At 42.7% G+C, this 14,880-nt stretch overlaps 1 protein-coding gene across 2 annotated transcripts in view; it reads left to right on the top strand.

Annotated features, from left to right (window-relative positions):
• TENT4B (terminal nucleotidyltransferase 4B) overlaps nucleotides 1-14,880 on the top strand; it is a 75,402-nt gene that overhangs the window by 46,986 nt on the left and 13,536 nt on the right. For both annotated transcript variants that reach the window (XM_041766113.1, XM_041766112.1), the window contains exons 2-4: nucleotides 11,171-11,294; nucleotides 13,003-13,049; nucleotides 14,528-14,648. In XM_041766113.1, coding sequence (XP_041622047.1) covers nucleotides 11,171-11,294; nucleotides 13,003-13,049; nucleotides 14,528-14,648 — 292 coding nt within the window. The remainder of the gene's footprint in view (nucleotides 1-11,170; nucleotides 11,295-13,002; nucleotides 13,050-14,527; nucleotides 14,649-14,880) is intronic.

Here is a 14,880-nt window from a genome sequence, read left to right as displayed (position 1 = left end):
AGAAGTAAGGTTGTAGTCTGTTTTTCCTTTTAATTTTTATGTCATTATCCATATTTTCTCTTTACTTTTAAATCTTAGGTTACAGTTAGAATTATTTGGGGTGTGAGTATGTTTCTTGTCTGTACATTGAAGAAGTAGGAAGCTTTCTCCTTTAGCTTTGATACTAGTGATCTTCCTAATTCAGTTAAGCATGGCTTTTTTTTTCAAATGAGCTTACTGTATCTTTATCAGTACTATAGAAAATTATACACATGGTACAGACCTTTAAATATAAAGCTAATAAGGCATTCTATTTTTGAAATATTTCTAAATCTTGGCTTTTTATAAAATTACATGCTGGGCACCTAGGTGGCTCAGTTAAAGTGTCCATCTTCGGCTCAGATCATGATCCCCGGGTCCTGGGTTTGAGTCCTGCATCAGGCTCCCTGCTCATCAGGGAATCTGCTTCTCCCTCTCCCTCTGCTCACTGCTTGTGCTCTCTCTCTTTCAAATAAATAAGATCTTTAAAAAATTTACATGCTGGGCAGCCCCGGTGGCGCAGCGGTTTAGCGCCGCCTGCAGCCCAGGGCGTGATCCTGGAGACCTGGGATCGAGTTCCACGTCAGGCTCTCTGTGTGGTGCCTGCTTCTCCCTCTGCCTGTGTCTCTGCCTCTCTCTCTCTCTCTCTGTCTCTATGAATAAATAAAATAAAATCTTAAAAAAAAATTACATGCTAACTGTGGATATTTTCTTAACAGCCATATCTCTATCCACATGCAGTCTTATTTTCTTAGGCTAGAAAATAAGAAGTGGAAGAGCCATCTTTAACTCTAATGGGCATCTCTAGCTCTTGGGCCAAATTGCCCTCCTTTCTGGTCCTGACACGTTTACCCACAATGTGTGAGTGTCCATTTCCTTGGATCCTGGTACTGAGCTCATTTTAAGGATGTAATCTCCCTTTTGTTGTTTTGTTTTTTTAAAAAAGATGTTATTTATCTATTCATGAGAGGCAGAGACATAGGCAGAGGGAGAAGCAGGCTCCATGTAGGAAGCCCGATGTGGGACTAGATCTCAGGACCCCGGAATAATGCCCGGAGTCTAAGGCAGATGCTTAAACACTGAGCCACCCAGGCGTCCCCTGTAGATATGGGTGTGGCTAGATGGACACCTGTGATCTGAGGGTCTCTTCCTGAAGATGCGCTTCTGGGCTGCATCCTCGATCTGGGCACACAGCTGAACCTGAGAGAACCAAGTCTGAGTGGGGAGGCCTGTAGGTGGGAAATGGCTCTGGGATTGACCACTAGGCGCTGGATGCAGGACTTGGACCAGAGTGGTTCAGGAGCACCGAAGAGGGTCTAAAGGAGTTCTGCATCTGCAAAGTTTATTGAGGAGGTGATATTTGAGACCCCAAAGGCTGAGAGAGAAGGTATTCAAGGCACAGGCCTGCCCTTTGCGGGACCTGGGTTCTTGAGAAGGCCTGGCAGTGCTGGCACAGGTCTGGTGGCTATCCTTGGGTGAAGAGCCTTAAGGTAGGGAGTGCCCTGATAAGGAGTTTGCAAGTGACACATGTTGGTTGAGGAGATGAAAGATGACCTAGGAAAGGGAGAAGCCAGGGCCAGGCAGGCCAGTCTGGAGGCCACTGCAGTGTCATACTGAGAGAGAGGAGAGAGGAGAGAGGGATGAAAGACTGGAGATCTCAGGCAGGACATGGTCTGATTTGGCAGTTTTTCGTTTTTTATTTTCGTTTGTAGGAAGGACACGATATGGAGATCTGTTAGCTCCTGAGGATGAGTAAGGAGGCTGAACCAAGGGAGACTGAAATTTCCTTTTGGGGAAACAGTAATTCATGGAGGAAACAGAAGAAGGAATAGGTTTTTTTTTTTTTTTAAATATTCTTTTTTTTTTATTATTTATTTATGATAGTCATATATATATAGAGAGAGGCAGAGACAAGGCAGAGATAAAGGCAGAGGGAGAAGCAGGCTCCATGCACCGGGAGCCCGACATGGGATTCGATCCCGGGTCTCCAGGATCGCGCCCTGGGCCAAAGGCAGGCGCCAAACCGCTGCGCCACCCAGGGATCCCAAGGAATAGGTTTTGGAGAAAGATAAGAAATTTAGTTCGGATTTATTGATTTTGAGGTGACATCTAGGTAGAGGTGTCTAGTTGGCAGCTGAACATACAAGAGCACGGGTGTGTGTGTTTATGTGTGCATGAATTTCTTTGTAAAAATTGAATTGTAGAGCCTCCTGAAGATGTTGTATAGACTGCACCAGGGCGGCCCCAGGGCTTGTTGTTACTCACTTCTCTTGGTGTATACGTGCATTTGAGAAAAAAATCAAACAGTACAGAAGGGTAGAAATCCCAGCACCTCAGACCTCAGTCCTACTCCCTAGGGGAAATTGTTGCCAGCAGTTTTTATATATGCTTCCAGAAATTTGTCTTGTATGTCCATAGGCGTCCAAGTCCATGAATCTCTGGAAAGGGTGAGTCAGACACCAACAGAAACTCAGTACATATAGCGTGTCAGGCATGCAGGAACTTTCCAAATGTTGTGTCGTGTGTCTGTTGCTGTGAGTGTGGGCTTGGAGTCCCTCTATGTCCTGAGGGGTCTGTGCTCTTCACAGGCTGACCCTGAGTTCCTTTTATAGTTGCTTGGGTTCTCCAGGGGCCAACTATGTAACTTTTCAGTCTGTGAGGCTAGGTACTTGAGTCTTTTTCTTCTTTAAATGTTAGTTTTCTTCAGAGAGTATTCATTGTTGTTATAAAGATCTTGTTATAAAAATATACAAAGGTGGACTACCTGGCTGGCTCAGACAGTAGAGCATGATCTCAGGGGTGTGAGTTCAAGTCCCACATTGGGCATAGAGCTTACTTTAAAAAAAAATGGTTAACTATGGTGATGAACATGTATGCATTTTAAAAAAAGATTTTCTTTATTTGACAGAGCGCTCAAGGACAAGCAGGGGGAACAGCAGAGGGACAGGGAGAAGCAGGCTCCCCGCTCAGCAGGGAGCCTTATATGGGGCTCGATCCCAGGACCCCGGGATTATGACCTGAGCTGAAGGCAGATGCTTAACCGACTAAGCCACCCACACACCCCTGTATGCATTTTTAAAAAAGATTTATTTGAGAGAGAGACCACAAGTGAGAGGGGCAGAGGGAGAGAGACTCTCAGGCCGACCTCATGCTGAGTGCAGAGCCTGACATGAGTCTTGATCTTATAACCCTGAGATCATGACTTGAACTACAATCAAGTCAGATGCTCAACCGACTGTGCCACCCAGGCAGCCCTGACATGCATGCATTTTTAAAAGGTAGAATGAATAAATACATACATTTTTTAAAAAGACTTATTTATTTTAGAGAGAGAACAAGAGGGTGGGGGTGGAGAGGCAAAATGAGAGGAGAGAGAATCTCAACTAGACTCCTGAGCATGGAGCATGACACAGGGCTTAATCTCATGACCCTGAGATCACGACCTAAGCCGAAACCGAGAGTTGGAAGCTTAACCAACTGTGCTACTCCAGCGCCCCTAAATATACACAGTTTTAAAAATTCAGTCCCACCCACCCCCAATTCACTCACTACATTTAACTACTATAAACAGTATGGTACATAGACCCTGTTCTGAGGGTTGGGAGAAATACACAAACACACTTTTATGTGGAAAAATATAAAGAAAATGACAAATGGCCTGTAATTTCTTTAAATAGATAATAACCTCTTTAGAAAAGCGAACAAAGGAAAACGAACAAACAAATACACACTGATGGTTTTAAAAGAATTCTATACTAGCACAGCATGATGTAAAATAAAGTGTTGGTCTCCCTAACTCTCCTGTTGTTTCCTGTCCTAAAGGTAATCACTGTTAACAGTTCTCCTTCCAGAAAATAGAAACTCTGTGTGTGTGTGTATGTGTGTGTTGTGTCTTTTTAATGCACCTGAAATGGATCTTATTAAATACATTGTGTTTTTTCTTTTAAACTGAACAAATCTTAGATCTTTCTCATCAGCTCATATAGCTCTGCTTCCTTCTTTTTAATGGGTTATTGGCTATAATTTAAGGGAAGGTCAGTGCTGCTGTGATTATTTCATTGGATTCCATTGATGGACATTGAGGCTGTTTCTTAATTTTTAGTATTCCAGATAATCCTGTGGTGAATATCTTTGTTCCCTCAATACTTTTGAAGGATGACAAGAAAGGGACTTTTTAAAAAACAGTTTTATTGAAGAATAATTAGTATATAAAACACTGTACATAGTTAATGCAGATATTCAGCCTGATGAGCTTGGATATATGTATACACCCTTGAAACCATCACCACAATCAAGGTAATAGATGGGGGCCCCTGCCTGGGTGGCTCAATTGCTTAAGTGTCTGCCTTGGCTCAGGTCATGATCCTGGGGTCCTGGGATTGAGCCCCGCATAAGGTTCCCTGCTTAGTTGGGAAGTCTGCTTCTGCCTCTGCTCCTCTCCTCCACTTGTGCTCTCTCTCTCTCTTTCTCAAATAAATAAGTAAATAAAATCTTTAGGGAATGAAGGGTAATAGACATATCCCACACCTCCAAAAGTTTCCATGTGTCTATCTCCCCCTTTTTGTGGTAAGAATAAAACATAAAACCGACCCTCTTAATACATTTTTAAGTGAAAAAACATAGTGTTGCCTATAGGTGCTGTGTTGTATATCAGATCTCTAGAGCTTATTCATCTTACTTTACTGAAACTTTATGCCCATAGAATATCTCCCCAGCACCCCACCCCCAGCCCCTGGCAACCACCATCCTACTCTTTCCTTCTATGAGTTTGACTGTTTTAGATAGTGTCTTGGACTGGTTTATTTCATTTAGCACAGTGCCCTCCAGGTTCAACTATATTGCAAATTTCAGAGATTTCCTTTTTAAGGCTGAATAATGTCATACCACATATACCACATTTTCTTTATCCATTCATCTGTTGGTGGATATTTGGGTTGTTTCCATATCTTGGCTATTGTGAATAATGCAGGGAACATGGGAGTGCAGGTGTCTCTTTAAGATCCTGATTTTAATGAAAGAAGGGGAATTTAAAGGGTTCCTGGTGGCTCAGTCAGTTCAGTGTCCCACTTTTGGTTTTGGCTTTGTTTGTGTCGCAAGATCAAGCCCTGCATTGGGCTCCATGCTCAGTGCAGAGTCTGCTTGAGATTCTCTCTCTCCTCTTCCCTCTGCCCCTCTTCCTGCTTGCATGTGTACTCACTTGTTCTAGCTCTCTCTCTAAATAAAATCTTTAAGGAAAAAAAGAATTTTAAAAATTATTCATATAGATGTTTATTATTTATTCAGACAACCACCATCAGAGAGGTTGTAGTAATTATACTTTCACACATAGCATGCAAATGCCTTTTCCATATATCTTTGTCAAAATTGATTATTATTAATCTTAACATTTTTGTGAGGAAATGTCTTGTTTTGGACAGTCATTGAATAGAACATTGTAGGTGCCTTCGTGTGAGTCTGAAGTCACTGGCAGTGAGGACTTCAGTTACGAAAACCAGAAAGCTTGACCTTGGCATAGAGGTGACCCAGACAATTTGCAGGCCTGGCAGATGTCCCTGAGGAAGAAGAGGGTGTTAGCCTCAGAACAGATGCTGGGTGAACCTCAGTGAGGCCAGCAGGGGCTTACCTGCCTGCCTTGACGTGGGAGACATCAGGGAGGCTGCCTGTGGCTTTAAGGATGCCCACCTCTTTAGTTCCTCATATCTACCCCCTGGGCAGCCCAGCTGAAAAGATGGGAAACAAGTTTTTCCTTTTTTAAAAAAAAGATTTTATTTATTCATGAGAGACACATAGAGAGGGGCAGAGACATAGGCAGAGGGAGAAGCGGGCTTCCTGCAGGGAGCCTGATGAGGGACTCCATCCCCAGACCCGGGATCACGCCCTGAGCCGAAGGCAGATGCTTAACCGCTGAGCTACCCAGGCATCCCAAGTTTTTCCTTCTTATATAGCCAGAGAAATTGAGCCTTCTGGGGCCATTTCTTTACATTCTTTCCCCACTTATGATGAGCATTATGAAATTTGTATAATTTTGAAAGGCTAGCGCACTTCACTGGTAGAGCTTATCTCAGACCAAAAGTAGTTATTTTTTTCACTTCTCTGATTTGACTTAAATGATCTGTGCATTATACGTTTTAAAATGCATAAGCTTTTGTTTATATCTCTTCCTTGTCACATTAAATTGTTGTAGTATCGTTAATTTTGAGGTTAATGTAAATTTTATCCCAGCAGATTAATTCTGATTTGCATTCTTTTGGGGGGGCATACTTTCCAGTTACACAGTGGCACTTATTTTATCATATTGCTTTTATATAGTTTTCCTTTATAAAGTGATGTGCTTTCTTGCTCACTTTTTCTTTTAAAAAGAAAAACACTGGAACGCCTGGGTGGCTCAGCGGTTGGGCTCAGGGCATGATCCTGGAGACCCCGGATCGAGTCCCACATCGGGCCTGCTTTTCCCTCTGCCTGGGTCTCTGCCTCTCTCTCTGTGTGTCTCTCATGAATAAATAAAATCTTTATTTTTTAAATTTTTTACGATTTTATTTATTCATAGAGACACAGAGAGAAAAAGAGAGGCAGAGACCCAGACAGAGAGAGAAGCAGGCTCCATACAGGGGGCCCAACATGGGACTCGATCCTGGGTCTCCAGGATCACACCCCGGGCTGCAGGCAGCGCTAAACCGCTGCGCCACTGGGGCTGCCCAAATAAAATCTTTGGGAAAAAAAAAAAAGGAAAGAAAAACACTGATGCCCTAAGATAAGGCACTGTGTTTTGGTACACACTTGAGTTTTGATCAAGAGTTATGTTTTCAAATTCAAATGAGAATCTGTAGGCCTGAGTAGGAGACATTCAGCCCTATTTACTAATTAATCATAATGAGTTTTGATCTAGATGTTAGGAGAAACTGAAAATTTCCCTGTGTAGTTAGAGGATTTCAGGGGTATAAGTTACATTAATTTGTGAAAGCAAGCTTACAAAATTTCTCTAGTCTCCAGGCTTTATAGGTCATTGTGCTGACCTAATAAAGTATGCCAGGCGTATAGTGGGCACTCCAAAAGCCTGTTCCTTCGGGATCCTTTAAGCACCTAGATATACATGGCACTGTGCCAGTAAAATTACACAGTGCATAGAGAGAGAGCTACCTCAAGATTATTTAAAAATCTATACTGGAAGTTCTTTCCCTCAATGTACGAAGATTTCTCACTCAATTCTTGATATATTTTGCATGTGTATAGGCGAGAGTGGTGGTGATATTTATGTTCACCCGTGGGGGAAGGAGATGGCCCTGACCGATGTAAGATAGATTGTTGGGTTCTTTCTTTTCAGGTATGTTTTAGCTTCCAGTAGCCCTCCTCCCCTGCTCCTCTTCCCCTCTTCCACTATCACACATGCAAATCAGCAAAAGAATTAGGATAACCTCTGGAACCAGTTTTTCCTAGATAGGGAGATGGTTCCATAGAGTATTAATGTGCAAGGTGGTCTTATTTTAAAAGCTTATCTGACTTAATGTGCTAATTAGAAACCTAGATTCTGGGGCACCTGGATGGCTCAGTGGCTGAGTGTCTGCCTTCAGCTCAGGTCATGATCCCAGAGTCCTGGGATTGAGTTCCGCATTGGGCTCCTCACAGGGAGCCTGCTTCTCCCATTGCCTGTGTCTCTGCCTCTCTCTGTCTTTCATGAATAAATAAATATTTTTTTTTAAGAAAAAGAAGAAACCTAGAATCCTAGTGATAAATGGAATTTTAGAATCTTTTCCTTTTTTTTTTTTTTTTTTTTTACACCAAGTTCAGAAGTGTCGTCGAGGTACCTGGCTGGCTCTGTTGGTGAAGAATACAACTCTTGACCTTGGGGTTTTAGGTTTGAGCCCCATGTTGGGTGTAGAGATTACTTCTAAATAAAACCTTTATTTATTTTTAAGATTTTATTTGTGAGAGAGAGAGAGACCGAGAGAGGCAGAGACACAGGCAGAAGGAGAAGCCGGCTCCTTGGAAGGAGCCCAATGTGGGACTCAATCCTGGGACCCTATGATCATGACCTGAGCCAAAGACAGATGCTCAACCACTGAGTGTCTCTTTTTTAAAGAGAGAGAGAATACAGATGGTGAGGAGCAGAGGGAGAGTGCTGAAACCATGAAGCTCGACCCCTGACATCATGATCTGAGGTGAAATCAAGAGTTGGACACTTAACTGACTGAACCACCCAGGGACCCCTCAAATCTTTAAAAAAAGAGAAAGGTCTTATTAGGTCTTTGCCTCACGGTCATTTATTTTCTTTCTTTACATTTGTCATGATAGGGACCTCCCTACCCTCTAAGGCAGCCCATTCTAATCCCTGTAGCTATGATCATTGGAAAGCTCTCCTTCTGGCCTGCCTTTGGTGGAACAGTGTGGAACTTATATGTCACCCATGACTAAGCTATTTTTTTTTCATGATTCAACTATTTTAAATGAGTATTTCTTTTCATTAGATGGAAATTACCCAGGGCAAGGATCACGTTTGACTAACCTCCTTTCCTTCTAGTGCATTGAACATAGGCACTCAATAATGTTTAGGAAATAAATTCTAACTCAGTTTCTTGTGATTTTATGATTAACTGGAAGTTGGGCTAAATATTATTTTGCCTGTATTTGAATTAGAAACAGTGTAAATGGGCCTTTGTGGAATAGATAGTCATGATCAGGGGTTTTCCCCATTGGTTAAAATGGAAGTAATTCCCCAGTGCTTTCGGACCACAAATACACTTTGAGCATTCATAGCAAATGATCCCGTTAGATAAGAAGAAATCTCTTGGGATCCCTGGGTGGCTCAGCGGTTTGGCGCCTGCCTTTGGCCTAGGGCGCGATCCTGGAGACCCGGGATCGAATCCCACATCGGGCTCCTGGTGCATGGAGCCTGCTTCTCCTTCTGCCTATGTCTCTGCCTCTCTCTCTCTCTCTCTCTCTCTGTGACTATCATAAATAAATAAAATTAAAAAAAAAAAAAAGAAGAAATCTCTTTTCCTTTTTATATGTGGACCTCATCCTTCTGAAAGAGCAGCACAAGCTATGAACTTCCTATATTGATCATTTTACTTGCTGTCTTCAAGAAGCTGAAGGAGTAGTTGGGGGATGCCTTTAGGAAAAAACTCTGGGAAACTTTAAGACAAAGAAAACTCAGAAAGTCGTGATCCTATGTACCCAGAAGTATACCCCAGGAAAACTTGCCCCCACTGAGAGTGTCTGGATTCATGTGCAGAACTCTCTGGGGTTTTAAAATCCCAGGCTTTTTTTTTTTTTTTTTTTTTTTTGCAGTATTGTGGTATACCAGCTGAACATTGCTACAAATCGTTCCTTACCAAATGGCCCAGGGTTTGACACTAAGGGCCTGAAAAGGATCCTGGTTGGCAGCCCCTAGTTTGTGCGTAAGGACACTGAGGCTCTAAAGCACCCGTCACTTTCTGAAGGAACACAGCTGCCCTCAGGCAGAACCTGAGTCTAGAACTCAAGTTTTTTGACTCTTAGTCTAAAAATGAAACATTAGAAGAGGCAGAGACTGTTGATTGTGTACTTGGCCACATTTTAAATGTTACAGCCAAGTGGGGGTTGGGAAGTAGGCTTTTTTTTTTTCCTTCCTCAGAATCATTTTTCGTTTCCTGGTGCTTCCTGCTTCCTGCCATTACTGTAGCTGCTTTAAGCCAGGGTCCCTCAGGACGGTGTTCCTGCGAGGCCACCCTGTGTGCCCCTCGGCCGCCCACCCAGTGCGCCCCTCTGGCTTCCAGGCACTTGGCAGCCAGGGCTGATTGATTATGCTCTTCTCCTGGCCTCCTGCTCCAGCACCGTTGTCTGAGGACACCCTGTCAGAGCCACCCTCACGTGGCCACCCACAGCTGCCTGCAGCCAGCCCCCCGGGTTGCCAGCATTCAGTGCAAGTTTAGCAGATTTCCATCCATTTCCCCCTCATTTGCCCTCCCAAAGGTAGCTCCTCACAGCTGCACCTGCTACGTCCAGGTTCCTTCTGTCCTCCAGTAATAATCGACCGCGCTCAACTCACTAGCCAGCCTGGTGGGTTTTTCCTTTCATCTTGTTCATTGATTCCCCAGCCTCTCAGGCTTCAGCCCTTGCAAGCATCCTCCCTCCCTTCTTTCCACTGTCAGGTGAGTTTTGCGGGCACAGCCATTGTGTGTGTATGTGTGTGCGCAGTGTTTGTGGAGCCCATTCCTTTCCTGCACCATCCCCAGGCCTTCACCCAGCCCTTCTGCAGTTGCAGTGATTTATGGACTTCTCTGCCTGTATCCATCTTGTCTCCCTGCCAGTCCATTGTTGGCACAATTGCCAGACGAAGCTTCTTCAAATGCTGCATTTTTGAAGTCAGGCATCCCTGGTCTATCTCAAAAACATCGAATTAGCTCCTCGTTCTCCTAGGAAAGTCTAAACTTCTCAGCTCCTCATTCGGAGCCCACTGTGGGCAGGTGCCTGCTTTCCTTGGCTACTTTTCTCCCTCCTCTATGGGCCGCAGCCTGTGTCATCGGCTTAGTGCTTCCTGGGTCACCCTTGTTCCTCCTAGTCTCAAAGTCTTTAGCTCCTTCCTGGAGCCTTGTCTGCCAGCCATTCTTTTCAGATCTTTGCTGATGGTCACTGGCTCTCCCACTCGTTCATCTGACGCTCAATTCACTAAGCAAATATTACAAAAGACATGCTGTTTTGTGCCTGAGGAGTGGAGTATAGAGGGTGTAAGAGAGTCAGGTCTCTGTGGCCAGGAAGCTCACCTATGTCATCTGGACTCTATCTTTTTGTGTTTGTGTCTACTGGATTGGAAGTGTAAAGGCAGAGGCCCAGCCTAATGTATTAAAATTTAAGAATTAAAAAGTCAGCAGCACATGTCCACCCGGCAGGTGTTCTGAACAGGCTGACCTGCCATGAGAGCTGTTAGTCCACCTCCATTAAGACTGCTTGGAATTTTTTATTTACCTGTTTTGGCATTTTTTAAGTTACTAAATTCTGTATATTCCCATTTTAGCCTAGTGTCAGTTGTAACATTAAAATTAAGGTAGAAATCCAGGAACATAAAGTCTTCAGTGAAGTTAAAAGACTTAATTAGATAAGGTTATTTAAGATAGTGATTTCTCATTAGACTGGCCTTGCCTGTATTAACTTTTCTGCCTTTTTTTTCCCCCTTCAGTCTACATGAAGAAATCAGTGATTTTTATGAATATATGTCTCCAAGACCGGAGGAGGAGAAGATGCGGATGGAAGTGGTGAACAGGATCGAGAGTGTGATTAAGGAGCTCTGGCCCAGCGCTGATGTGAGTACCTGTATGGGTGGTAGGCTGCTGAGGGTAATGTGCCTGACCACAGGATGGAGAGCATCTCAGGAGTCCTCACACACAGGTCTCTCTGCATCTGAACACTCAGGGTCCAGTTGAATTTTAAACAGTTTTCTCAAGCCTTTAGAATCTGGAGCATCCTAATTTTTTGTGATGAATCGGATGACTTAGTTAAAACTATTTCTTTGCAGTGCTGAATAGCAATACTAGAGGCAACTATATTTAGGAATCATTAGTTTACAGAGAAGATAGAAAGACCAGGCTTTCTTATAGTAGTATGTTATGGATCTGATGTATGAAAATCCCATAACTGTTTTGTTTCACCCTGCCAGTGTAAATGTTATGTCATTCTTTATAGCTGAATGAAAATGTCAAGTAGGCGTTTCTTGTGTCATTAGAAGTTCAGTTTCTTAGGCTAATGCAGGCCTAAGTCTGTTTTCCTTTCTTAACGTTGCTGTTTCCTCCTTTCTGGCTCTTCCTTGTCTCCCTGTGCAGTCCTACCCAGTGAACAGAACCTTGGCCTGAGAATTCCTCTTTGCTTATTTGTGGTTACTGTTGTTGAAACTAAGTGAATACTTTTTTGGGCCTTTTTTTTTTTTTTTTAATGAGAGTCTGTTCTGCAATTCAAAGAAGTTAGAATCCATTACTCTGTGTTAATGGCTTTTCTTGAGACTTTGTTGTAGGATGGTGATGAGGGAGCCGGGGAAGTTCCTTTTGTCCAGTTGGCAAAACAGAAAGGCTTCCAATAAGATACTGTAGGGGAAATGTTGGGGGCGAGGGTGGGGGACTGCTATTTTATTGAGCAGTTGTGTGGTGACATTGATTCTCCTGTGTGATCCAAATCCATGGCTTTCAGTGGCAGGGGAGTTTGCCGCCCAGGGGTCCCTTGGCAATGTCGGAGACATTTTTGATTATCGTTAACTGGTAAGGTGCTCTTGGCTTATAGTGGGTAGAGGCCAAGGATGTTCCTAAACATCCTACAATGCACAGGACAGCCCCTGGCAGACAGCTGTCTGCTGTGAATGTCGGTCATGCTGGGGTTGAGAAACTCTGATTTAAATTAATCATCCTCCTTTGGAGGTGGGAGGTTTTATCCATATTTTTGTTCCCAGAAGAGAGACATGTAGCTGTGATTCTGTTCCTGGGTCCATCTCACTTCCGAGGCTGAGCATTTTGGTCATTCACTAGTTTTTACTGCAGTTCCTCACCTACCTCAAGTCTTCCACTGTGCTTGCTCACTGGCTGAGATAGGATGGGTCTGGTTTTATGCCTCACCACGATGTTAGGATGCTGTTTTTGTGGAGCTGGTCTGCTGCTGGAGTAGTCTGACCCTAACTCAGGGACCTATGAAAAAATTCCTGCTCAGGGAACCAAAATTAAGCCTTTGTTGAACACATCTCTAGCTTATAAGGAACAGGAGTGGCTAAATATTACTTTTGAAAGTTTTCTATTTCAATCTGTGCATTTGATATTTTAACCTGGTAAGTTTAAACTATATTCCTACTGTCTGCATATGAGAGCCAGCATCCCATCTCTGCTTCAGGAAAATGGTATTATTAAAAAAAAAATGCTCTTGTAGTACTAAAAACTACCAACAGAGGGTAGCAAAACCCTGATATTTATCTATAGCATGGTGGCTTTTCATCTGATAGATACTTTAATGTTGTAATGATTTTTTGTATTTCAGGTCCAGATATTTGGAAGTTTTAAAACTGGCCTGTATTTGCCTACTAGGTTAGTACATTTATGAAGCTTTCAGGGGGTTGTGCCTTTTTCTAGATTTTGACTCTTGAAGGTGGAAGAGTAGAAACAAAATAAATTTATGAAATGAAAATTCACTTTATATTTGAATTACCTTGAGGGTGGAACATCACTTCAGATGATCCTCTCAAACTGACACCTGTATCATCTGGGAGAGATGTAGCAATGGACTCAGATAACAATTTCAGCAATTGACTACTTGCCTGCAGAGAACTGTTCATCTCCATAACTTAACCCACTAATGCAGATGTTGATGTCATATTATGGTAGAACACCTGGCTATACGGTAGAGCTGTGTATACTCTGGAATGCCAGGGGCTGTCATTTCTTTTTAAGAACTCATACTATTAGCAGTTGTTTCAGCATCCTGACCCCAAGCTTCAGGGTATAGACTTCTCTGAGGAAGGCCTCTTACTAGTTTTAATCTTCTTAAATGAGGGCAGTCATGACCCACCACCTAGGGCAGGGCAGGCCTTTTGAGGGATGATGAGACTTGCCCAAGGGGTGAATACCTGTTTTCTATAAACTGAAATTTCAGCATGTGTTTGTTTTTGCTTTTATTGTGGTTAAGAAACTTACTGTGAGATTTACCCTTCTAACAAAGTTTTGACTGCACAGTACAGTATGATTTTAACTATAGGCATCCATCATGTTTTTGATTTGAGCTTGATTTGATCTACTTTACCCAAACTTAAAATGTGTTCATGTGGAGAGAACCTAGCAATTTCTGTTCTGCCCATTGCTATCATAGGCCTATAAAAGCCATAAAGTATCCAACTGTGAGTTTATGAATGTTTTTCCTTATTTAGATTCTGAGTTTCAACAAAACCCTGAGTCACTCTAAAAAAATTTAATTGAATTTTCTGAATATGTAGTACTTTCACATAGTTCAAATGGAAAGGATATGACAATAATTACAATGAAAAGTGCAGACCCCACCTGTGTCCCCTGCTCCTTGGGGGAGGCCCTGGTCCCAGTTTCTCGTACATCCTTGCAGGAACATTCTATACATATGAAAGGAAATGTGTGTGTGTCTTCTCCCCTTTTCACCCAAGTGGTGGCATCCTACCTGCATTGTTTGCAACTTACTTTTTACATTTAATTATTTAAATCAGAGTTAATCAGTGAATCTCATCCATATAGGCACATCTTAAGTGTTTGAGTTCCAGAAACTTTTATGAACAAGAAACGTTCAGTGTTGTTTTTTGAGGGTTTACTTCTTTCAAAATCACCTTGTTTCCTGAGGCCTGACTTCGTGAAATGACTAGGAGGAGATGGTTGTTAAAAGTCACCAGCCTCCACTTCCCCTCTAAAGACATGTTGGGTCTTCACTAGGTAGTGTGACCAGTGGGTTTTAAGTGCACTACTTTGAAGTCTAGAAGCCCAAATGTAAGTGGATACAAGTACAGTTTCTTCTTCAAACAACTTGTGTGTTTGTGTTCTGTGTTCAGTGACATTGATCTTGTGGTATTTGGGAAGTGGGAGAACCTTCCCCTCTGGACCCTGGAAGAAGCCCTGCGGAAACACAAAGTTGCAGATGAGGATTCGGTGAAAGTTCTAGACAAAGCAACAGTAAGTTCTTCCAACATTTCATCACATCTCCAGTTACTTATGCATGAAACTTAAAAATTCAAATTTAATTTTGGTGAGCATAGTTGGCTTCTCACTAAAAGATTCTTTTCTTCCATTAGTGATGACAGTCCTCATATATAAATTTGGTCTGTGAAACAAAGGAACTTGTGGTTACATAGTTCTTTAAAAAATAATACTCGGGGATTCCTGGGTGGCTCAGTGGTTTAGTGTC

The sequence above is a fragment of the Vulpes lagopus genome, chromosome 8 (genome assembly GCF_018345385.1).
Source record: "Vulpes lagopus strain Blue_001 chromosome 8, ASM1834538v1, whole genome shotgun sequence".
Classification (NCBI taxonomy): Eukaryota; Metazoa; Chordata; class Mammalia; order Carnivora; family Canidae; genus Vulpes; species Vulpes lagopus.
This window is presented reverse-complemented; position numbering and strand designations above follow the sequence as displayed.